Consider the following 18,038-nt stretch of genomic DNA (forward strand, 5'->3'; position numbering starts at 1 on the left):
CTTCCAGTTTTCAATGACACATTCATCATTTCTGCCTAAGACCTCATCAGAAGTGTCTTTACAGTTCACAATTCTACCAGCAGTCTCTTAAGAGCAATCTAGGCCCTTTTAATCAAGAGTCTCACAATTCTTCCAGAATTTTCCCCTTATCCATTTATAAAGGTGTTCTAGCATTTTTTGTATTTGCAAATCACAGCACCCCACTTGTCTGGTTCCAAAATTTATTTCAGTTTGCAAAAGCTGCCAGGATTGGCTTTTAAAAGGGGGATTTAGACAAGCAAACTCACTGCCCTCCCCCTCTCTATGTGGGACATGACTCCCAGGGGTGTAAACCTTCCTGGCAATGTGGGACAGAAATTCTAGAATGAGTCATGCAGGTGACTCTTTCCTCCTGAGAGGAGGCCAGTTTGGTCTGGGAAAATCTGGCTGGGGTCTATAATACCTAAGTAGACCTCCTAAGGGGGTAGGGGGAAGGCATCATACAGGCAGGGCAAGAAATGAGAAAATAAGAACTGAAAAATTCTGATCTGTTAAACAAAACCTAAGCTAGAAGTGTAGAATAAGCTGAACTCAACATTAAACAACAGGCAGACAACAAAGCCATCCAGCAAGAAAATCCTAGGTAAAAAAAAGTGAAAACAATCTCCAGCATAAACTAGTTAAGGCAAGTAAATGCCTAGAAACCAACAAAAAATAATGAATACTAGGAAAATTGAAGATATGGCCCAGTCAAAGGAACAAACCAACAATTCAAATGAGATACAGGAGTTGAAACAATTAATTCAGAATGTTCTAACAGACATGGAAAACCTCATTAAAAATAAAATCAATGAATTGAGGGAGGATATAAAGAAGGCAAGAATGAACAAAAAGAAATCAAAAGTCTGAAAAACAAATCACAGAACTTATGGGAACGAAAGTCATGGAGAAGAGATGAAAAAAAAAAGCAAAGGAAACCTACAATGTCAGATTTCAAGAAGCAGAAGATAGGATTAGTGAACTGGAGGATGGGACATGTGAAATCCAACAAGCAGAAGAAAATATAGGGGAAAGAATGGAAAAATATGAGCAGGGTCTCAGGGAATTGAATGACAACATGAAGCATATGAATATACATGTTGTGGATGTCCCAGAAGGGAAAAGGAGGAGAAAAACTAATGGAGGAAATTATCACTGAAAATTTCCCAACTCTTCTGAGAGACTTAAAATTACAGATCCAAGAAGTGCAGCATACCTCAAACAGAATGATCCAAATAGATGTACTCCAAGACACTTACTAATCAGAATGTTAGATGTCAAAAAGACAGAGAAACTCTTGAAAGTAGCAAGAGAAAAGCAATCCATCATGTACAATGGAAGCCCAGTAAGGCTACACATAGATTTCTCAACAGAAACCATGGAGGCGAGAAGACAGTGGGATGATATATTTAAGTTACTAAAAGAGAAAAACTGCCAACCAAGAATTCTATATCCACAAAATTGTCCTTCAAAAATGAGGGAGAAAGTAAAACATTTTCAGACAAAAAAAATCACAGAGAATTTGTGACCAAGAGACTTGCTCTGCAAGAAATACTAAAGGGCGCTATAGCAACAGACAGGAAAAGGCAGGAGAAAGGTATGGAGAAGAGTGCAGAAATGAAGACTATCAGTAAAGGTAAAAAGAAGAAAAATTAGATATGGCGTATAAAATCCAAAAGACAAAATGTTAGAAGAAAGTACTGCCCATACAGTAATAACACAAAATGTTAATGGACTAAACTCCCTAATCAAAAGACATAGACTGGCAGAATGGATTTAAAAACAGGGCCCATCTATATGCTGTCTATAGGAGATGCTTCTTAAATCCAAGGATAAACATAGGTTGAAAGTGAAAGATTGAGAAAAGGTATTTCATGCAAACAACAATCAGAAAAGAGCAGGAGTAGCTATACTAATATTCAACAAATTAGACTTCGAATGTAAAACAACAAAAAGAGACAAAGAAGGACACTATGTGTTAACAAAAGGAACATTCAACAAGAAGACATAATAATCATAAATATTTATGCCCCAAGCCAGAGTGCTCCACAATACATGAGGTAAACACTAACAACACTGAAGGGAGACGTAGACACATCTACCATAATAGTTGGTGACTTCAATTCCCTGCTCTCATCAATGGACAGAACATCTAGACAGCAGATCAATAAAGAAACAGAGAATTTGAATAATACAATAATTGAACTAGACATAACAAATATTTCTGGAATATTACACCCCACAAGAGTAGGATAGCTTTTTCTCAAGTTCTGATGGATCATTCTCAAGGATAAACTGTATGCTGGGTCACAAAGCAAGTCTCAATCAATTTAAAAAGATTGAAATTGTATAAAACACTTTCTCAGATCATAAAGGAATGAAGTTGAAAATCAATAATAGGCAGAGGGCCAGAAAATTAACAAATATATGGAGGCTCAACAACACATTCTTAAACAATCAGTGGGTCAAGGAAGAAATTACAAGAGAAATCAGTAAATATCTCAAGGCAAATGAAAATGAAAACACAACATGTCAAAATTTATGGATGCAGCAAAGGCAGTGTTAAGAGGGAAATTTATTGCCCTAAATGCCTAAAAAGATGGGGGAGGATTTATTAAGTTATAAGTTAAAGTTCTAAGGCCATGGATATATCCAAATTAAGGCATCAAGAAGAGGTTACCTTCACTGAAAACAGGCTGATGGTGTCCAGGGTTCCTCTGTCACCTGGGAAGGCACATGGCAACATCTTTTGGCCCTTCTCTCAGCTTGCGGTTCCAACAGCTGTCTCCTAAATGTCTCTGGGCATTTATTTCTCTCTCAGCTTCTCCCAGGGCATTTTCTGTCTCTGCTTCTTTAAACATCTCTGAGCTCTGAGCTCTCTGTCTTCTCATAAAGCACTCCAATAAAGAACAAGACCCACCTTGAATTGGGTGGGTCACATCTTCATTGAAACAACTTAATCAAAAGGTGGGTCACATCTCCATTTAAACAACTTAATCAAAAGGTTCCACCCAACAAAAGGTCTGCCACCACAAGAATGGATTAGAAGAATATGGATTTTCTAGAGAACATAACTGTTTCAAGCCAGCACGAATATGATGGAATATTAGTGCATCTTTAAGACAGAATGAAGTAATGATGCATGCAATAAACCTTGAGGACATTATGTTGCACAAAATAAGCCAGAAACAAAAAGACAAATACAGTATGATCTCACCAAAAGAGTAAATTATAATGAGCAAAATCTGAGAGTTAAAGTTAAGAACACAGGTTATCAGTAGAGAGAAAGAGGGTAGAGATTGGTCATTTGACACTGAGGGAGTACAGTATATTTAATAAGATCGATTTTAAAGATTCAGAAATAGATAGCACAATACTCTAGCAATATGGTAGCACCATATTGTAAGTATTATGAACAAAGTTCATAATGTTCATTATGAACAAAGTTGAGTGTGAGTATGTTTGATAGAGAAAGGCAAGGGGAAAATATGGCAGCAGAAGGAAAGATAGAGGATAAAAACTGGGACTGTATAACTTAGCAAAACCTAAAGTGGACAATGGTGGTTATGAATTTTACAAATATAAGTAAGTTTTAACATGAGTAAGGACAAATGTGCACTGCAAGGTGTTAAAAATGTGATGGTACATGGAAAAATACAATCAATGCAAATTATTGCCTACAGTCAACAGTAACATTGTAATATTCTTTCATTAACTGTAACCAAGGCAATATACCAAAGCTAATTGTTCATAAGGGGTATAAGGGAGGAGTATGGGATTTTTTTATTTCTTTTTTCTTCTTTTCCTTTCTTTGCTGAAGAAATGGAGACATTTCGTCAGCAAATTGTGGTGTGAATGCATAAGTATGTGATTATGCAAGGAGCCATTGATTGTATAGTTAGGATGGATTGTATGCTGTGTGAATAAAACTGTTTTAAAATAAACAGAGAGACCCAAAGGCTGGAGAATATGTGAAAAGAGAGATATACCTACTCCTTGTTGTTATAGGTGCAGTCCCTCTGGAGGGCACTGTTATAGTTCCAGAAGAGGTTAAGCATAGGTTTGTCATATGACCCTGCAATCTCATTACAAGGTATATACTCAGAAGAACTGGAAACAGAACAAAAATAGACATTTGAACAGTGGTATTTATGGTGGCATTATTCATGATTGCCAATGGATAGAGGTGGCCCAAGGGTCTATGAACAGATGAGAGGAAGGGAGAACTGTAGTATATACATACAATGGAATATTGAGGCCTGCAGGAAGAAATGAAGTCATGAGGCATGAAAAGAGGTGAATAAACCTTTAGGACATTATGTTGAACATAATAAGCCAGAAACAAAAATCAAATATTGTATGGTCTCACTAATATAAACTAAGTATAACAAGCAAACTCTTAGAATTAATTTAGAGAGCATACATTATGGGGATAGATAGTGGGAAGATATTGGCCAATCAATGATTAAGGATTGATCGAGTGTTCAATAAGACTCAGTGTAAATGTTTGGATGTGAATAGCACAATACTGTATGAAAATCAGGGCCTAATTTGTAAGCTCTTATGGTAGTCACACTTATTACTGATTTTTAACTGTTACTTCTAAATTCTGAAATGCTTGGCTCTGTGTATAACCTGGTAGCTCCCTGGAACTTTGGATATCTGTGTGACACCTGAGACTGAGTTAGACTTCTGCAGCTCTGAAAGTCAGCATCACTCCATACAGCAACTGCTAAAGAAGCTGAAAAAGAGATCAGAATTTCAATTATAGATATGAGTGAAGCTGATCTGATTAGGACTAAGGTAAATCAGAATATAAGATAAAGGATGATATGTCTGTATTTTACAACTTTAACTTCTATGTGAGACCAAAAGGAGAGATGCTTATTTTGCCCCAAATTAAAATTTTCTGTAGCACACTATCTATTTTAACCTATCTGGTCTGTTTATTTAAACAACATAGTTACATGGAACCTAGAAAAGGGAATGAGATCTTGCTATTCTGTACGGGTTAATTTAACACCCTGCTACATTCCAGAGTACTTCGGGCAGAAAATAATTAGATTATTTGCCAAGACTCTTGAGGGATTGGAGAAAAAATGTGGAACTATTAAACTTCCTTACATGGGAAATTCCTGATATTTTCCCAAGCACTAGGGACTTCCAATTTAATAAATCAAGTCCTTGATCTTGAGGCTTGCCCTTATGAAAGTTATTGCTATAATGACAAAGCCATATAAGAATTACTTATACTTATGCCTGAGTCACCACCAAGGAAACTCTTTTGTTGTTTAGATGTGGCCTCTCTCTCTAAGCCAAATTCTGCAAATAAACTCTTTGTCCTACTCCCTATTTAGACATTTACATTGACATTTATATTGAGTCTTATTGAACAGATGACTCCCAGGTGTGTCAGTCTCCCTGGTAAAATGGGAGATGACTCCTATAGATGAGCCTGGCCCTGGCACCATGGGACTTATAATGCCTTCTTGATCAAAAGGGGGAAGAGAAATGAAACAAATAACATTGCAGTGGCTAAAAGACTTCAAATAGTTGAGAAATCATTCTGCAGGTTGCTCTTATGCAAGCTTCGTCCAGATATAGCAAATTGCCACAGCATGCCAAGCCCCAACCAACAGTATTCCTGAAAACCCTAAAGAATACTCTTGGCTCTATCTAAGACTCTATGAATATTTTACTTATTAAGTTTATTTTTTCAGAAATTTAAAGCCCCCAGATTATTCCTATTCCAGATATTTTAGTGTGCCAGCTGCTAGAATGTGATATACCAGAAACAGAGCAGTTTTTAAAGAGGGAACATTGTTACGTTGCAAGTTTACAGTCTGAAGCCTATGAAAATGTCCAAATTAAAGCAAGGCTATAGAAATGTCCAATCTTAGGGAAAGATACCTTGGTTCAAGAAGGCTGATGAGGTTCAGAGTTTCTCTTTCAACTGGAAAGGCACATGGCCAACATCATGGCATCTGCTAGCTTCCTCTCCAGGCTTCTTGTTTCATGAAATTCATGAAACAAGCTCATGAAATGCCCCCTTTTCATGAAGGGGCATTTTCCTTCTTCATCTCCAAATGTCTCTGGCTGCATGGGCTCTTGTGGTTCTCACTGCTCTCTCATTCTTTGCAAAATATTTCCTCTTCTAAAGGATTCCTGTAAACTAATCAAGATCCACCTGGAATGGGACAGAGCCACATCTCTGTGGAGATAATCTAATCAAGTTTCTACCCTACAGTACTGAATAGGGATTAAAAGAGATGGATCAGAATTAAAACATAGCTTTTCTAGGGTACATAATCCTTTCAAACCAGTATACCAGATAAGCCTTGAAACACAGAGGTACCAATCTCTCCAAGAATATCAACCAGTTCTATTCCTCTACCCCATAGTGTCAACACCCCTTTTCAGCATGACGAAGTTAGAATGGTCATTGCCCAGATAAACCCTGAAAATTGAGAGAATGAGCAAATGAAAGGAAAGAGGTGTAACTGAGGAGTTAGGATTTAACAAATGATTTTGACTACTGATGTATTATATAGATATTTCATTTTAGCTCCTAGTGGATTAGAATAGCGAAAAGGAAAAGCCTGAAATTGTTGAACTAATCCAATAGCCTTGATCTTTGAAAATTATTATATAACTATATAGTTTTTATCTTGTAACTGTATGATAATAAAAACTTTGTGACTAACCCTCCCTTTATCCAGTGTATGGGTAGATGAGTAATGAATAAAGACATGCGTGAAAAGAAAATAATAATAGGTTGGGAATAATGGAAAAATACCCTTATGTGAACTATTAATAATAGTTAACATTAAATATTAAACTATTTACAAAATTCAATAGTACTACTTTAATATTATTTCATCAATTGTAACAAATGTGACTACTGTAAAACATAGTAAAATTACAAAAAAGTGCTATCATCAATGGTAACAACTGTCCCACACATTGCGAGTGTTGGTGATGGGGTGGTGTATGGGAATCTTGTATTTTATGCATGAGTATTCTGTAAACCCACAAATTCTCTAATAAAAATTGTTTTAATTAAAAAAATTAAACCGTATCAAGAGAAAGTGAGTAAGTATTGAGGGGAGCAACAAAACTATGGAAGTTGGCGAAAATTATTTTTTTGGACAGGCTGAAAATATTTTGTTTCTTAGTAAGTAACTAGACAGGTTAGGGATTTTACAGGCCAAAATATTTGCAAGGCAACTTGAGATCGCAGGCAAATATATAGCTCTAATAAGATTGCAACAAATAAACAAGGTTTAAACAATAAGGGTTTGAAGCTATTAAATGTTTAATCATGAAATGTCGATTGTATCCTCAAGAGAATTTGCAGAAGGGCATAGTTCTGTTTTCTGTAATTAGTGAGGTGTAACTTTGCAGGAAAACAAAATATATAAGCTAAAATAATATGGTGATGTTTAAAAATAATCCTGGGATCAATTCAGTATAAACTATGTGAAATAAGAATCATTATCTTGGAAATTTTATATAACATGTTTTTATCTGCCTGAATTCAGAGACAGATAACAAAGAATGAAAGAACAGTATCATCAGGAGAACTAGATGTTATGTACCAGGTAACAGGCAAAATTTTAGGTAAAAAATAAATGCAATTAGCAGGAAGCAAGATTTAACACTTCTGTAATTAACTTATTCCTATACATGTTAGCATTTAATATATTTTAAGGGAGCCATATGAATGAGCTTATACTCATAGCCAGGGTGGAGTAAATAAGAACTGTAAAATTATGGCCTGTTCTTGAAACCAATGATTTGCAGATATGCTGATGTTTGAAACGGTAGGTGAGTCATTTCCAAGTTTTGAAAATCATTACAGACAATGCAAAACCAACAGAAACGTCCTAGTTGGTTCCTAGTGGACAAGAAATCTGAGAAGCTGATTTTTAAGAGTTACCAGGGCTTTCATACATTTTGATATGGTTGGGGATAGCTGACCAATTATAGAAAGGTGCACATACACTACAACAATTTAAAACTGCCATTAGTATGGGCCCTGCCTCTCATCTTGTTACTAACAAGCCTTGAAGGACACGTCATCACCATGATAGTAGTAACTACATAAACTAGCCAGTAGTTAAAATCACTTTTCTGGAAAGAAGGGATAGCAAAAGTGAACAAGAGTCCCTATAACTATCTCTTTTATGAGAAGCAAATAGCAAAGTAACAATAGATAATTGCACATAAAAGCATGTATCTTCTACTCTCTTCTTTTGTTTCACAAATGCAGAAATACATCTGTGTAAACTCTTTAAAACATATTTTCAAAAAAAAATTATTTTCACACCATAACTGTGCTAATGTTTAGAAAGCCTTTCCAATCTAAAACAATACCAGTGTTTAGTTTAGAGATTTGCTTGAATCCTAATTCTTGTCAATTATTAAGTGGGATGGTTAAATTCTGGTGTCAGCTTGCCCAGGTGGTATGCCCAGTTGTCTGGTCAGGCAAGCATCAGCCTGATCATTGCTGCAAGGATATTTCATGGCTGGTTCATAAACCCTAAGGCTGGTTTATTAAATCATCTGTCAGCTGTGGCTGATGACATCTGTGATCAACTAAGGGTGGGTCTATGGCAAATGAGATAATCTAATCAGTTGGGGATTATTAAGTGGGAAAAAAGACTTTTTCACTGATTATTCAGCCAGCAAGCCTCTCCTGCGGAGTTTATCAAGAACCTTCATCGAAGTTGCCAGCTTGCCCTATGGATTGTGGACTCTTCCATTCCCATGGTTTGCAAGGCACCTTATAAATCTCATTTTTACAGATATCTCCCATTGGTTCTGTTTTGCTAGAGAATCCTGCTTGGTACTGGGAGTGGTTCTTGAAAAACAGAATCCTAAAATGGGTTTTTACAACTAGTTTTCTACTCTGATTAGACTCAAAGGCACTAATGACTCAGTTTTCAATAATCAAGATGGCACGAACATTCCATGGTGAGTTGGCATGAGAGATACACAAAATATCACCATTAGATTCTGTTAATTGTGTGTTTATAGGAGGTAAGGCTCTGGGTGAGAGTGTTTTTAATACCTTTACTGAGTTTTGTGGAATTAAGAGGCATAATGGTGTTAGCTGGTTGTTGTTAGATATGCTGAATACAGTGATGAGGGAAAGGGATGAGCTGAAGGCTTCAAAATTGCAATTTAAGTGCCATATGAAAGATGTAAATGTTTCCATGGTTGCCCTGAAAGAAAATCTGATTTCCTATGGTCATAGACTTGAGATCTCTGTAAACCAGACACAGAGCCTCATTGTGAGAGTAGCAAATTTACAACTTAAACTAAAATCTCAATCTTGCAGTGTATCTTCTGTTAGAATAAGGGCTTTGATTGGGAAAGGATGGGATCCTGAAATGTGGGATGGAGATATACGGCTTGATAATGATGGTGATGGGGAAATGGAGTCTTTGCTAGATAGACCTGTTATGGACTGCCCCAAGGAAAGAGCTTGCTGACCTCCAGTCTGCTCAGAAGAGTCTGTCATCCAACTATGACCTAAAGAGATTAACCCTTCAGTGCCTACTAAACCTGTAACCACCTCCCCTGGGGAAACATTCCTCACTCCTGTGTCTGGAATGACTAATCCTGTTTCACCAGATGAGACTGCAATGGAATGTCCTGAGGTAATTAGCTTGAAAGACAATGTCACTTCTATTTCTTTTCATGACCCAACCCCACCACCTTTCTTTTCGTCAAGACCTATAACTAAACTAAGGTCCCAAACAGGCCCCAAAAAGTGAGGTACAAAGTGTGACCCATGAGGAGATACACTATACTCCAAAATAACTTCATGAGAGTTTTCCAATCTTTATAGACAGAAATCAGGGTAATATGTGTGGGAATGGATATTAAGGGTGTGGGATAATGGTAGAAGGGATATAAAGTTGGATCACACTGAATTTATTGATATGGACCCACTAAGCAGAGATTCTGCATACAATGTTGTAGCTCAAGGGGTTAGAAAGGGCATTAGCACTTTGTTCAGGTGGTTGATTGAAACATAGATCAAGAGGTGGCTGGCATTACTTGAGGTAAAAAATGCCAGAATTGCCCTGGTATGATGTAGATGAGGGGATCCAGAGGCTTAGAGAGATGGAAATGTTAGAGTGGATTATCATGGAAGACTTTCTGACACATCTCAGAATATCCAGAGGACGTATCTTTCACCAGAATCTCGAGAAATAAATTCATGAGACCAGTGCCATCATCCCTGAAGAGCTCTGTACTTGCCTGTCTCTGTACTGTGGGAACTCATGTCATTGAGCTGGAATCCTTAAACACAAAGGGGATGATTGGATACCATGGATACCGAGGTGGAAGAAGTCATGTGGTGACAGTTAATCACCATAGACAGGGTGGGTACGGCCACCATAACAGACAGCAGACTCAAAGCCTCAGTCAAAATAATCTGAGACACAGAGACTTGTAGCATTGGCTAATAGACCATGGTATACCCAGAAGTAAAATAGATGGGAAATCTACTAAATTCTTGTTTGAGCTATATAAGTAGAAGAATTCGAGTTAAGTGAACAGAAGTCTAACCTGAATTACAAAAGAGTCATGGCCCCTTAATCAATTCCAAAGACTTGAGACAGTTTACAGACCCAGGGCTCCTCGAATGAGGGGAAGGCCAGATGCCCTTGGGGAAGGCCACTTAAACACTGCCTAAAATTTACAAGATTTACCTTCCTCCCAGCGTTCCCCAAGGAGACCTATGACCTTTTGCCAGGGTGACTGTGCATCGAAGAAGAAGAAATGATCAGATAATTCAGGAATTATTAGACACTGGTTCAGAAGTGACACTAATTCCAGGAAACCCAAACTCTCCAACACTATGTCACAGTCTTGTCTGCAGTGACCTCGATCATTTCTCCCTCCCACAAGACATCACACTGGTCCATTATTTTGATGATACACATTGATTGGAACCAGTGAGTAAGAAATAGCAACTGCTGTAGACCTATTCATAAGGGATTCGCATCAGGGGATGGGAAATAAATCCAAAAAAAATGCGGACCTTCCACCTCAGTGAAATTTCTAGGTGTTCAATGGTATGGGAAATGTTGAGATATCCCTAAGGTGAAACATAAGCTGCTGCATCTGGCCCCTCCTATGACCAAAAAAGGCACAATGCCTAGTTGGCCTGTTTGAATTTTGGAGAAAACATATTCTTCATTTGGGTGTGCCACTCTAGCCCAGGTGACCAGAAAAGCTGCTAGTTTTGAGTGGGGACTGGAACAAGAGGAGGCTCTTGCACAGGCTGCTGTGCAAGCTGCTTTGCCACTTGGGCCATATGATACAGCAGATCAAATGGTGCTGGAAGTGTCAGTAGCAAATAGAGATGGTGTCTAGAGTCTCTGGCAGTCCTCTATAGGAGAATCACAACACAGACCCTTAGGATTTTGGAGCAAAGTCTTACCATTCACTGCAGATAAGTATTCTTCTTTTGAGAAGCAGATTTCAGCCTGCTACTGGGCGTTAGTAGAGACCAAATGCTTAACCTTGGGCCATGAAGATATCATGAGACCTGAGTCACCTCTTATGAGCTGGGTGTTGTCTGACCCACTAAGTTATGAAGTTGGAAGCACACAGCAGCACTCCATCATAAAATGGGAATAGTATTGTGCTGTTTTGAAAGGATGTATATACCCTAGAAAAGCCATATTTTAATTGTAAACAATCTTGTGGGAGCAACCATTTCTTTCAATCCCTAGTCATTAATGCAGGTTGGAAACTTGACTAGATTATCTCCATGGAGAAGTGACTCACCCACTTGTGGGCACTACCCTTTTATTAAAGGGAGATGTGACTCCACCCATTCCAGGTAAGTCTTGATTAGTTTACTGGAATCCTCTGAAAGAGGATGTATTTTAGAGGAAGCTAGAGAATGATGAGAGCTCAAGCCCATGTAACCAGAGTCCTTTGGAAATGATGAAGGAATACACCCCTGGGAGAGTTTCATGAAACAAGAAGCCTGGAAAGAAAACTACCAGATACCACCAGGTTAGCCATGGGTCTTTCCAATTGAGAGAGAAACCCTGAATGTCATCGGCCTTCTTGAACCAAGGTATCTTTCCCTAGATGCCTTAGATTGGACGTTTCTATAGCTTTGCTTTAGTTGGGACATTTTCATGGCCTTAGAACTGTGGACTTGCAACTTAATAAATTCCCCCTTTTAAAAAGCCATTCTGTTTCTCGTATATTGCATTCCAGCAGCTAGCAAATTAGAGCAGGTTTATAAAAGATAAGGCTTGAACAGGTCCAGAAAGCACAAGTAAGTTATGTGAAGTGGCCCAAATGCTTATGGCACCCATTCCTGCCACAAGCATTTACCTTCTCTTTCCCAGACCAGATGTATGGCCTCTGTATGGAACTTAGGGAGTTCCTTACAGTCTGTTGACTAAGGAAGAGAAAACTCGGGCCTTGGTTTACAGGTGGTTCTGCACGATATGCAGGTACCACCTGGAAATGAACAGCTGTAGCACTACAAGCCCTTTCTGGGATTTCTGTAAAGGACAGTGATCAGAGGAAATCCTCCCAATGGGCAGAACTTCAAGCAGTGCACCTGGTTGTTCATTTTGCTTGGAAGGAGAATTGGCCAGAGGTGCATCTGTATGTGACTCATGGGCTGTTAGTATTGGTTTGGCTGGATGGTCAGGAACTTGGAAGAAGCATGATTGGAAAATTGGTGACAAAGAGGTCTATGGAAGAGGTATATAGATAGACCTTTCTGAGTAGGCAAAGAGCATGAAGATATTTGTGTCCCATGTGAATGCTCATAAGAGGGTGACTTCAGCAGAAAAAGGTTTAAATAATCAAGTGGACAAGATGATCTGTCCTTATGGATACAAGTCATGCTCTTTCCTCAGCCATTCCTGCCATTGCCCAATGGGCTCATGAACAAAGTAGGTATGGTGGTAGGGATGGAGGTTATGTGTGGGTTCATCAACATGGTCTTCCACTCACCACGGCTGACCTGGCTAAGGCCACTGCTGAGTGCCCAATCTGCCAGAGGCAGAGACCCACACTCAGTCCCTGATATGACACAATTCCCCAAGGCGATCAGCATGCTACATGGTGGCAGGTTGATTACATTGAACCACTTACATCATGGTAGAGGCAGAGATTTGTTCTAACTTGGATAGACACACAATCTGGATATGATTTGCCTTCCCAGCATGCAGTGCTTCCATCCATGGACTTACGGAATGTCTTATCCACGGTCATGGTATTCCACACAACATTGTCTCTGATCAAGAAACCTACTTTGCAGCAAATGAAGTACAGGAATGGGCACATGTTGATGGAGTTCTTACCATGTTCCCCATCATCCAGAGGCAGTTGGATTGATAGAATGGTGGAATGGCCTTTTGAAGACCCAAGTGCAGTGCCAACTAGGTGGCAATACTTTGCAGGCCTAGGGCAATGTTCTCCAAGAGGCTGTGTATGCTCTGAATCAGCGCCCACTGTATGGGATTCATGGGTCCAGGAATCAAGGGGGTAGAAATGGTAGTGGTACCACTCACTATCACTCCTAGTGATCCACTAGAAAAGGTTTTGTTTCCTGTCCCTGAAACCCTAAGCTATTTTGTCTATAGGTCTTAGTTCTAAAAGGAAGAAAGCTCCTACCAGGAGACACAATAATGATTCCATTGAACTGGAAGTTAAGACTGCACCTGGTCACTTTGGGCTTCTCATGTCACTGAATCAACAGGCACAAAAGGGGATTACTGTTCTGTCTGGGGTGATTGATCCTGGCTGTCAAGGGGAAATAAGACTGCAGTTATGATCATGTGACCAGTTATAGATAAGAGGACTGTGTTGGTATGAATATTTCCTCTCTGTTTTGTTATGAGTATGTTTGTGATTCTGACTCCCTCAAATGAGAAGGAAGCACACATAATGCTATGATGACCATGAATTCCCTTATCTGGAGAAGAACCTTCTGTGCATCCTCTCAGAGTTTGAGATGTTTAGGTAAGATCTGTGTGTTGGGAGGTGCTCCCTGGATTGCATGCTAAGACACAAAGTCCTTAATAGGAACAATGATTAATCATTTGCAGAGTGGTCAGGGGTCAGGTAAGAGCACAATAAGTCCTTTTGACTCTTCCATGGAACACAAACTATAATAATCATAAACCAGAACACTTTCTTTTCTGTTGTCTTCAAATTTTTACCACATCTACAAAATTTCTGTGTCTTAATTTAGTCCAGCAGCCAGACTGTACTTACAGTTTTGTGTTTCTCCTCATCAAAGTTCTTGTTCTATGTTCCTTCTCTAGTCTTTAGGATTTTAGGAAATAACACCAACATCAATAACCTTATACATTAAGACCAAAATCCTAAAAGTCAGCCTTTTATCCTCGTTTCCCTTATTCTGCTCTTCTATTCTGTCAGTAAATCATGTTGATTCTACCTCTAAAAGATGTCTTTTATCAATCCATTTTTAATCTCCACTATCAACTTTTGCTTGGACTTCTGCTATCATTTCCAACTGGTTTCATAGGTTCACTCTTGTCATTCTCCAAACTACCTTCCATATGGCTGAGTGGTTTTCTAAATATCAGACCTTGTAACTAATCTGCTTAAAGCCCTCCAATGGCTATGCACCTCACTTAGAGAACAGCCCAACCCTCCCCCCCGCCCCACTGCAGCCTCTAAAGCTCTCTGTAGTCTGACCTTAGCCTATCTCCCAAATATCAACTCTTGGCTTCATCTCCTGCCTATACCTCCTTCAGTCATTAGGCTCTTTTTCCTCCTTTCTGTTTCTCAAGCACATTCTCCTTAAAAATTTTTTCATGGATCACATTCTGTACTGCTTCAAAACATAAAATTATTTATAAAATTATAGTTATTAATTAACAATGAATAATTATTTAACCATTTCACAATAAAAAAATTCATACATTTTAAGCTCCCAAACAAAGTCAAGAGAAACCAGGGAGTGCACCATGACTTATCCTTGGGGATTCTGAGTTCTACATCTGTAACAGTCCACCAGCGTCAGCTGCAAGCACCCTCTATACCACTGAGTAATTTGTATTTCAAGAATTTTCTTTTGGGTCAGGTAGTCAGGAATTTAAAACTCAGAAACCATTCTTCCCATAAAAACCATGTTATACCTGTTTATTTCTCTCTAGGTTAGGCCCTATCAGCAATTTAATAGACATGTCTAATAGCAATTTACCATCCATGTGCCTAGTTCGTTTTCTCAAAGAATATTCTGAAGCTCACTTAGAGGTGCCTACTAAAATGCACATCCCTGGGCCCCTGTGCAGAACATGTAATCTGACTAACTTGGTGTGGTAGTTAGATTCAGTTGTCAATTTGGCCAGGTGAACATGCCTATTTCTGTTCCTATGAACATGAGCCAATGGTACATGAATCTCATCTGTTGCTCGTTACATCTGCAGTTGGCTAAGAGGCATGCCTGCTGCAATGAATGATGTTTGAGTTAATTGGCTGGTGCTTAAATGAGAGAGCTCAACGTAACTCAGCCCAAGCAGCTCAGCATACCTCATCTCAGCACTCACAGCTCAGCCCGGGCCTTTGGAGATGCAGAAAGAAGTCACCCTAGGGAAAGTTGTTGGAACCCAGAGGCCTGGAGAGAAGGCCAGCAGAGATCACCCTGAGTCTTCCCACATAAGAAAGAACCTCAGATGAAAGTTAGCTGCTTTTCCTCTGAAGAACTAATGAAATAAATCCCCTTTTATTAAAAGCCATTCCATCTCTGATGTATTGCATTCCAGCAGCTAGCAAACTAGAACACTTGGTTAAAAATCTAGGAATTGGCATTTTTCAACGTGTCCATTTTGAATTTGATATACAGGCTCCGGGGAAAGTAGATGGAACTGTCAGTGGTGCTGGGATGGAGGATGAAAGAAAGAGATGGCAGAGAAAAGTGGTGTGGGGAAAATTAATTCTGAGTGTCTGCTCTGGGTCAGATGCTTTGCATTTATCATTTCATTTATTCTTCACAAGGCTGAAAGCAAGTGTTTCTATTTCCCCATAGAAACCACCCTGTACCTGGTGAATTGGTCCCAGGGCCAGTTCAAGACACTGTGCCAAAGAATTGTGCCTCAGAGTGACTAATTATTTAGCAAAATTGGGATTTGAGATGCAACCTAAGATTCCATGCCATTTTCTTACACAATATTGGGGATACTGGCAAGACTACTGATATTTCTCATGCCGGGGCAGGGGAAGCAAGAGATGACACCATAGGTATTTACTGTCAGCCTAATCTTCCTCTTCACAGACACTATCACTGAAGACTGGGATGAGAGGGTCCTTTCAAATCACCTACTAAATAGCGTGTTAGAGACTTGACTATGAATTCTAATGGGGTGCAAACATTTTCTGTACAGGAGTGTTAATAGCAGATCTCTGAAAGCCAAAGATATTTACCTTTCAGGACTGAATCTGACATCCCTTCCAGAGAAGCTGAAATTGCCCAAGGCTTCAGAGAGGGTCCCAAGAACTCCACTCTCCTATTCTGGAAATAATAAAAAAGGAAAGGTTGAATTCAGAAAAGATTGCTGTAAATTTATCTAAAAAAGAAGAGAATTCAGACAGAAATGTTTATAAAGCATATATTCAGTAGAAATAAGAAAGGAAAATGATAAATCAATGTTTTCTCTCTCAAGGTAAGTGTATATCAAAATTACCTCATTGAGAGAAGAGAAGGGAGATTTCTGCAGGAAAAGTTGGGACAGGCAGTGAAGAGGGAAAAGGAAAGGTGAGTTTATAGGAGAGTGGCATCATATATTAAAAATTAATAAGAAAGGAAAGATTAAGGGAAAAAGCAGGAGCAGGTTGAGTGAGGGCCAAATTAGATCCAAACTGTCAAGTTTCAAGTTTCCAAATATGGATCTCAGTCCCATGACCTTCTCTCTCTCTGCAACACAACAAGGGACAAATTTTTAAAGTAAAAAGCAAAACATGATTCAACAATCATATCTCACTTTCCCCTTGGAAGTATAGAAAAGATAAAAAAGAATCAAAAGGCATGGAGAATGAAATTAATATTAAGCACCAAAACCTCTTGATGATTTCCTTAACCACATATAAGAGAAATAATTTAAAATAACATGAAACTATGATGCACATAAGACTATAGGTTATTTTCATTAGCATATGAAAAGGCCTCTTTGGATATATTCTTTGAGAAGACTGGATTTCAGAGAAAATATGAAAGACCCAGGTCAAAAATTTATTTGGGAAGGAGACGTATCAGAATTGTATTTTCACTGTTGATCAAATTCTGAACATTCACAGAAAACAGGGGAAAAGCAAATTGAAATAGGAGGGTGAAGGAAGTAGTTAGAAGTTATAAGTGCAGCAAATTTCACAAATAGGACACTGTAAAAATGTATTAATGATGATGGAATGTAAAACATATGCTGAGAACATGTCCAGCTCTAAAAAAAAGATTGTTGCCCATAAATGCATCACCTGCTTATCCAGAAAAACAAGCTGTGGCTGTACTGGAAGCTCTTTTCCCACCTCTCCATCAGAAGGCTGGATTAGGATTGAGAGAGTATAGGGCCGAATATATATCAAGTTCCCAGTTTTGAAACTGCTGGTATTTCTGTCACATGAAAAATAAAAAGGACAAATGCCCTAAGATTACAAATATCATTGCAAAGGCCAGTTTTCATAAAACATTATTACCAGTAATAAATACTTGCATCTGCCTATGCATCAAGGAAGTTACTATACTTTGCAGTAAATGTGACCTTAAATCAAAGAGTAGTTATATATCAGTTTGATAAACTTGCTTTGCCATAATAAAGGATGGCAAGGATACCATCCTTTGTTGGAGAAGAATATAAATTATGAATTTAAATTTTATCACTGTTTATTAAGATCTGCCAAAAGAGCTTCAATGAGGAACTTAGACTAAAATACTTTGGGGGCAGGGACATGTCAGTAGCATGATGATAAATCAGTTTTCCAAAGGAAAGACCCTGATTTTT

General features: G+C 38.5%; 1 protein-coding gene across 1 annotated transcript in view; it reads right to left on the minus strand.

Moving 5' to 3' along the window:
• Nucleotides 1-18,038, minus strand: part of PKHD1 (PKHD1 ciliary IPT domain containing fibrocystin/polyductin) — a 499,663-nt gene that overhangs the window by 39,997 nt on the left and 441,628 nt on the right. Inside the window, 2 exon segments of the mRNA XM_077162050.1 lie at nt 16,468-16,555; nt 17,515-17,650. Of these exon segments, the coding sequence (XP_077018165.1) occupies nt 16,468-16,555; nt 17,515-17,650 (224 nt within the window).

The sequence above is a fragment of the Tamandua tetradactyla genome, chromosome 5 (assembly GCF_023851605.1).
Source record: "Tamandua tetradactyla isolate mTamTet1 chromosome 5, mTamTet1.pri, whole genome shotgun sequence".
NCBI classification, from domain to species: Eukaryota; Metazoa; Chordata; class Mammalia; order Pilosa; family Myrmecophagidae; genus Tamandua; species Tamandua tetradactyla.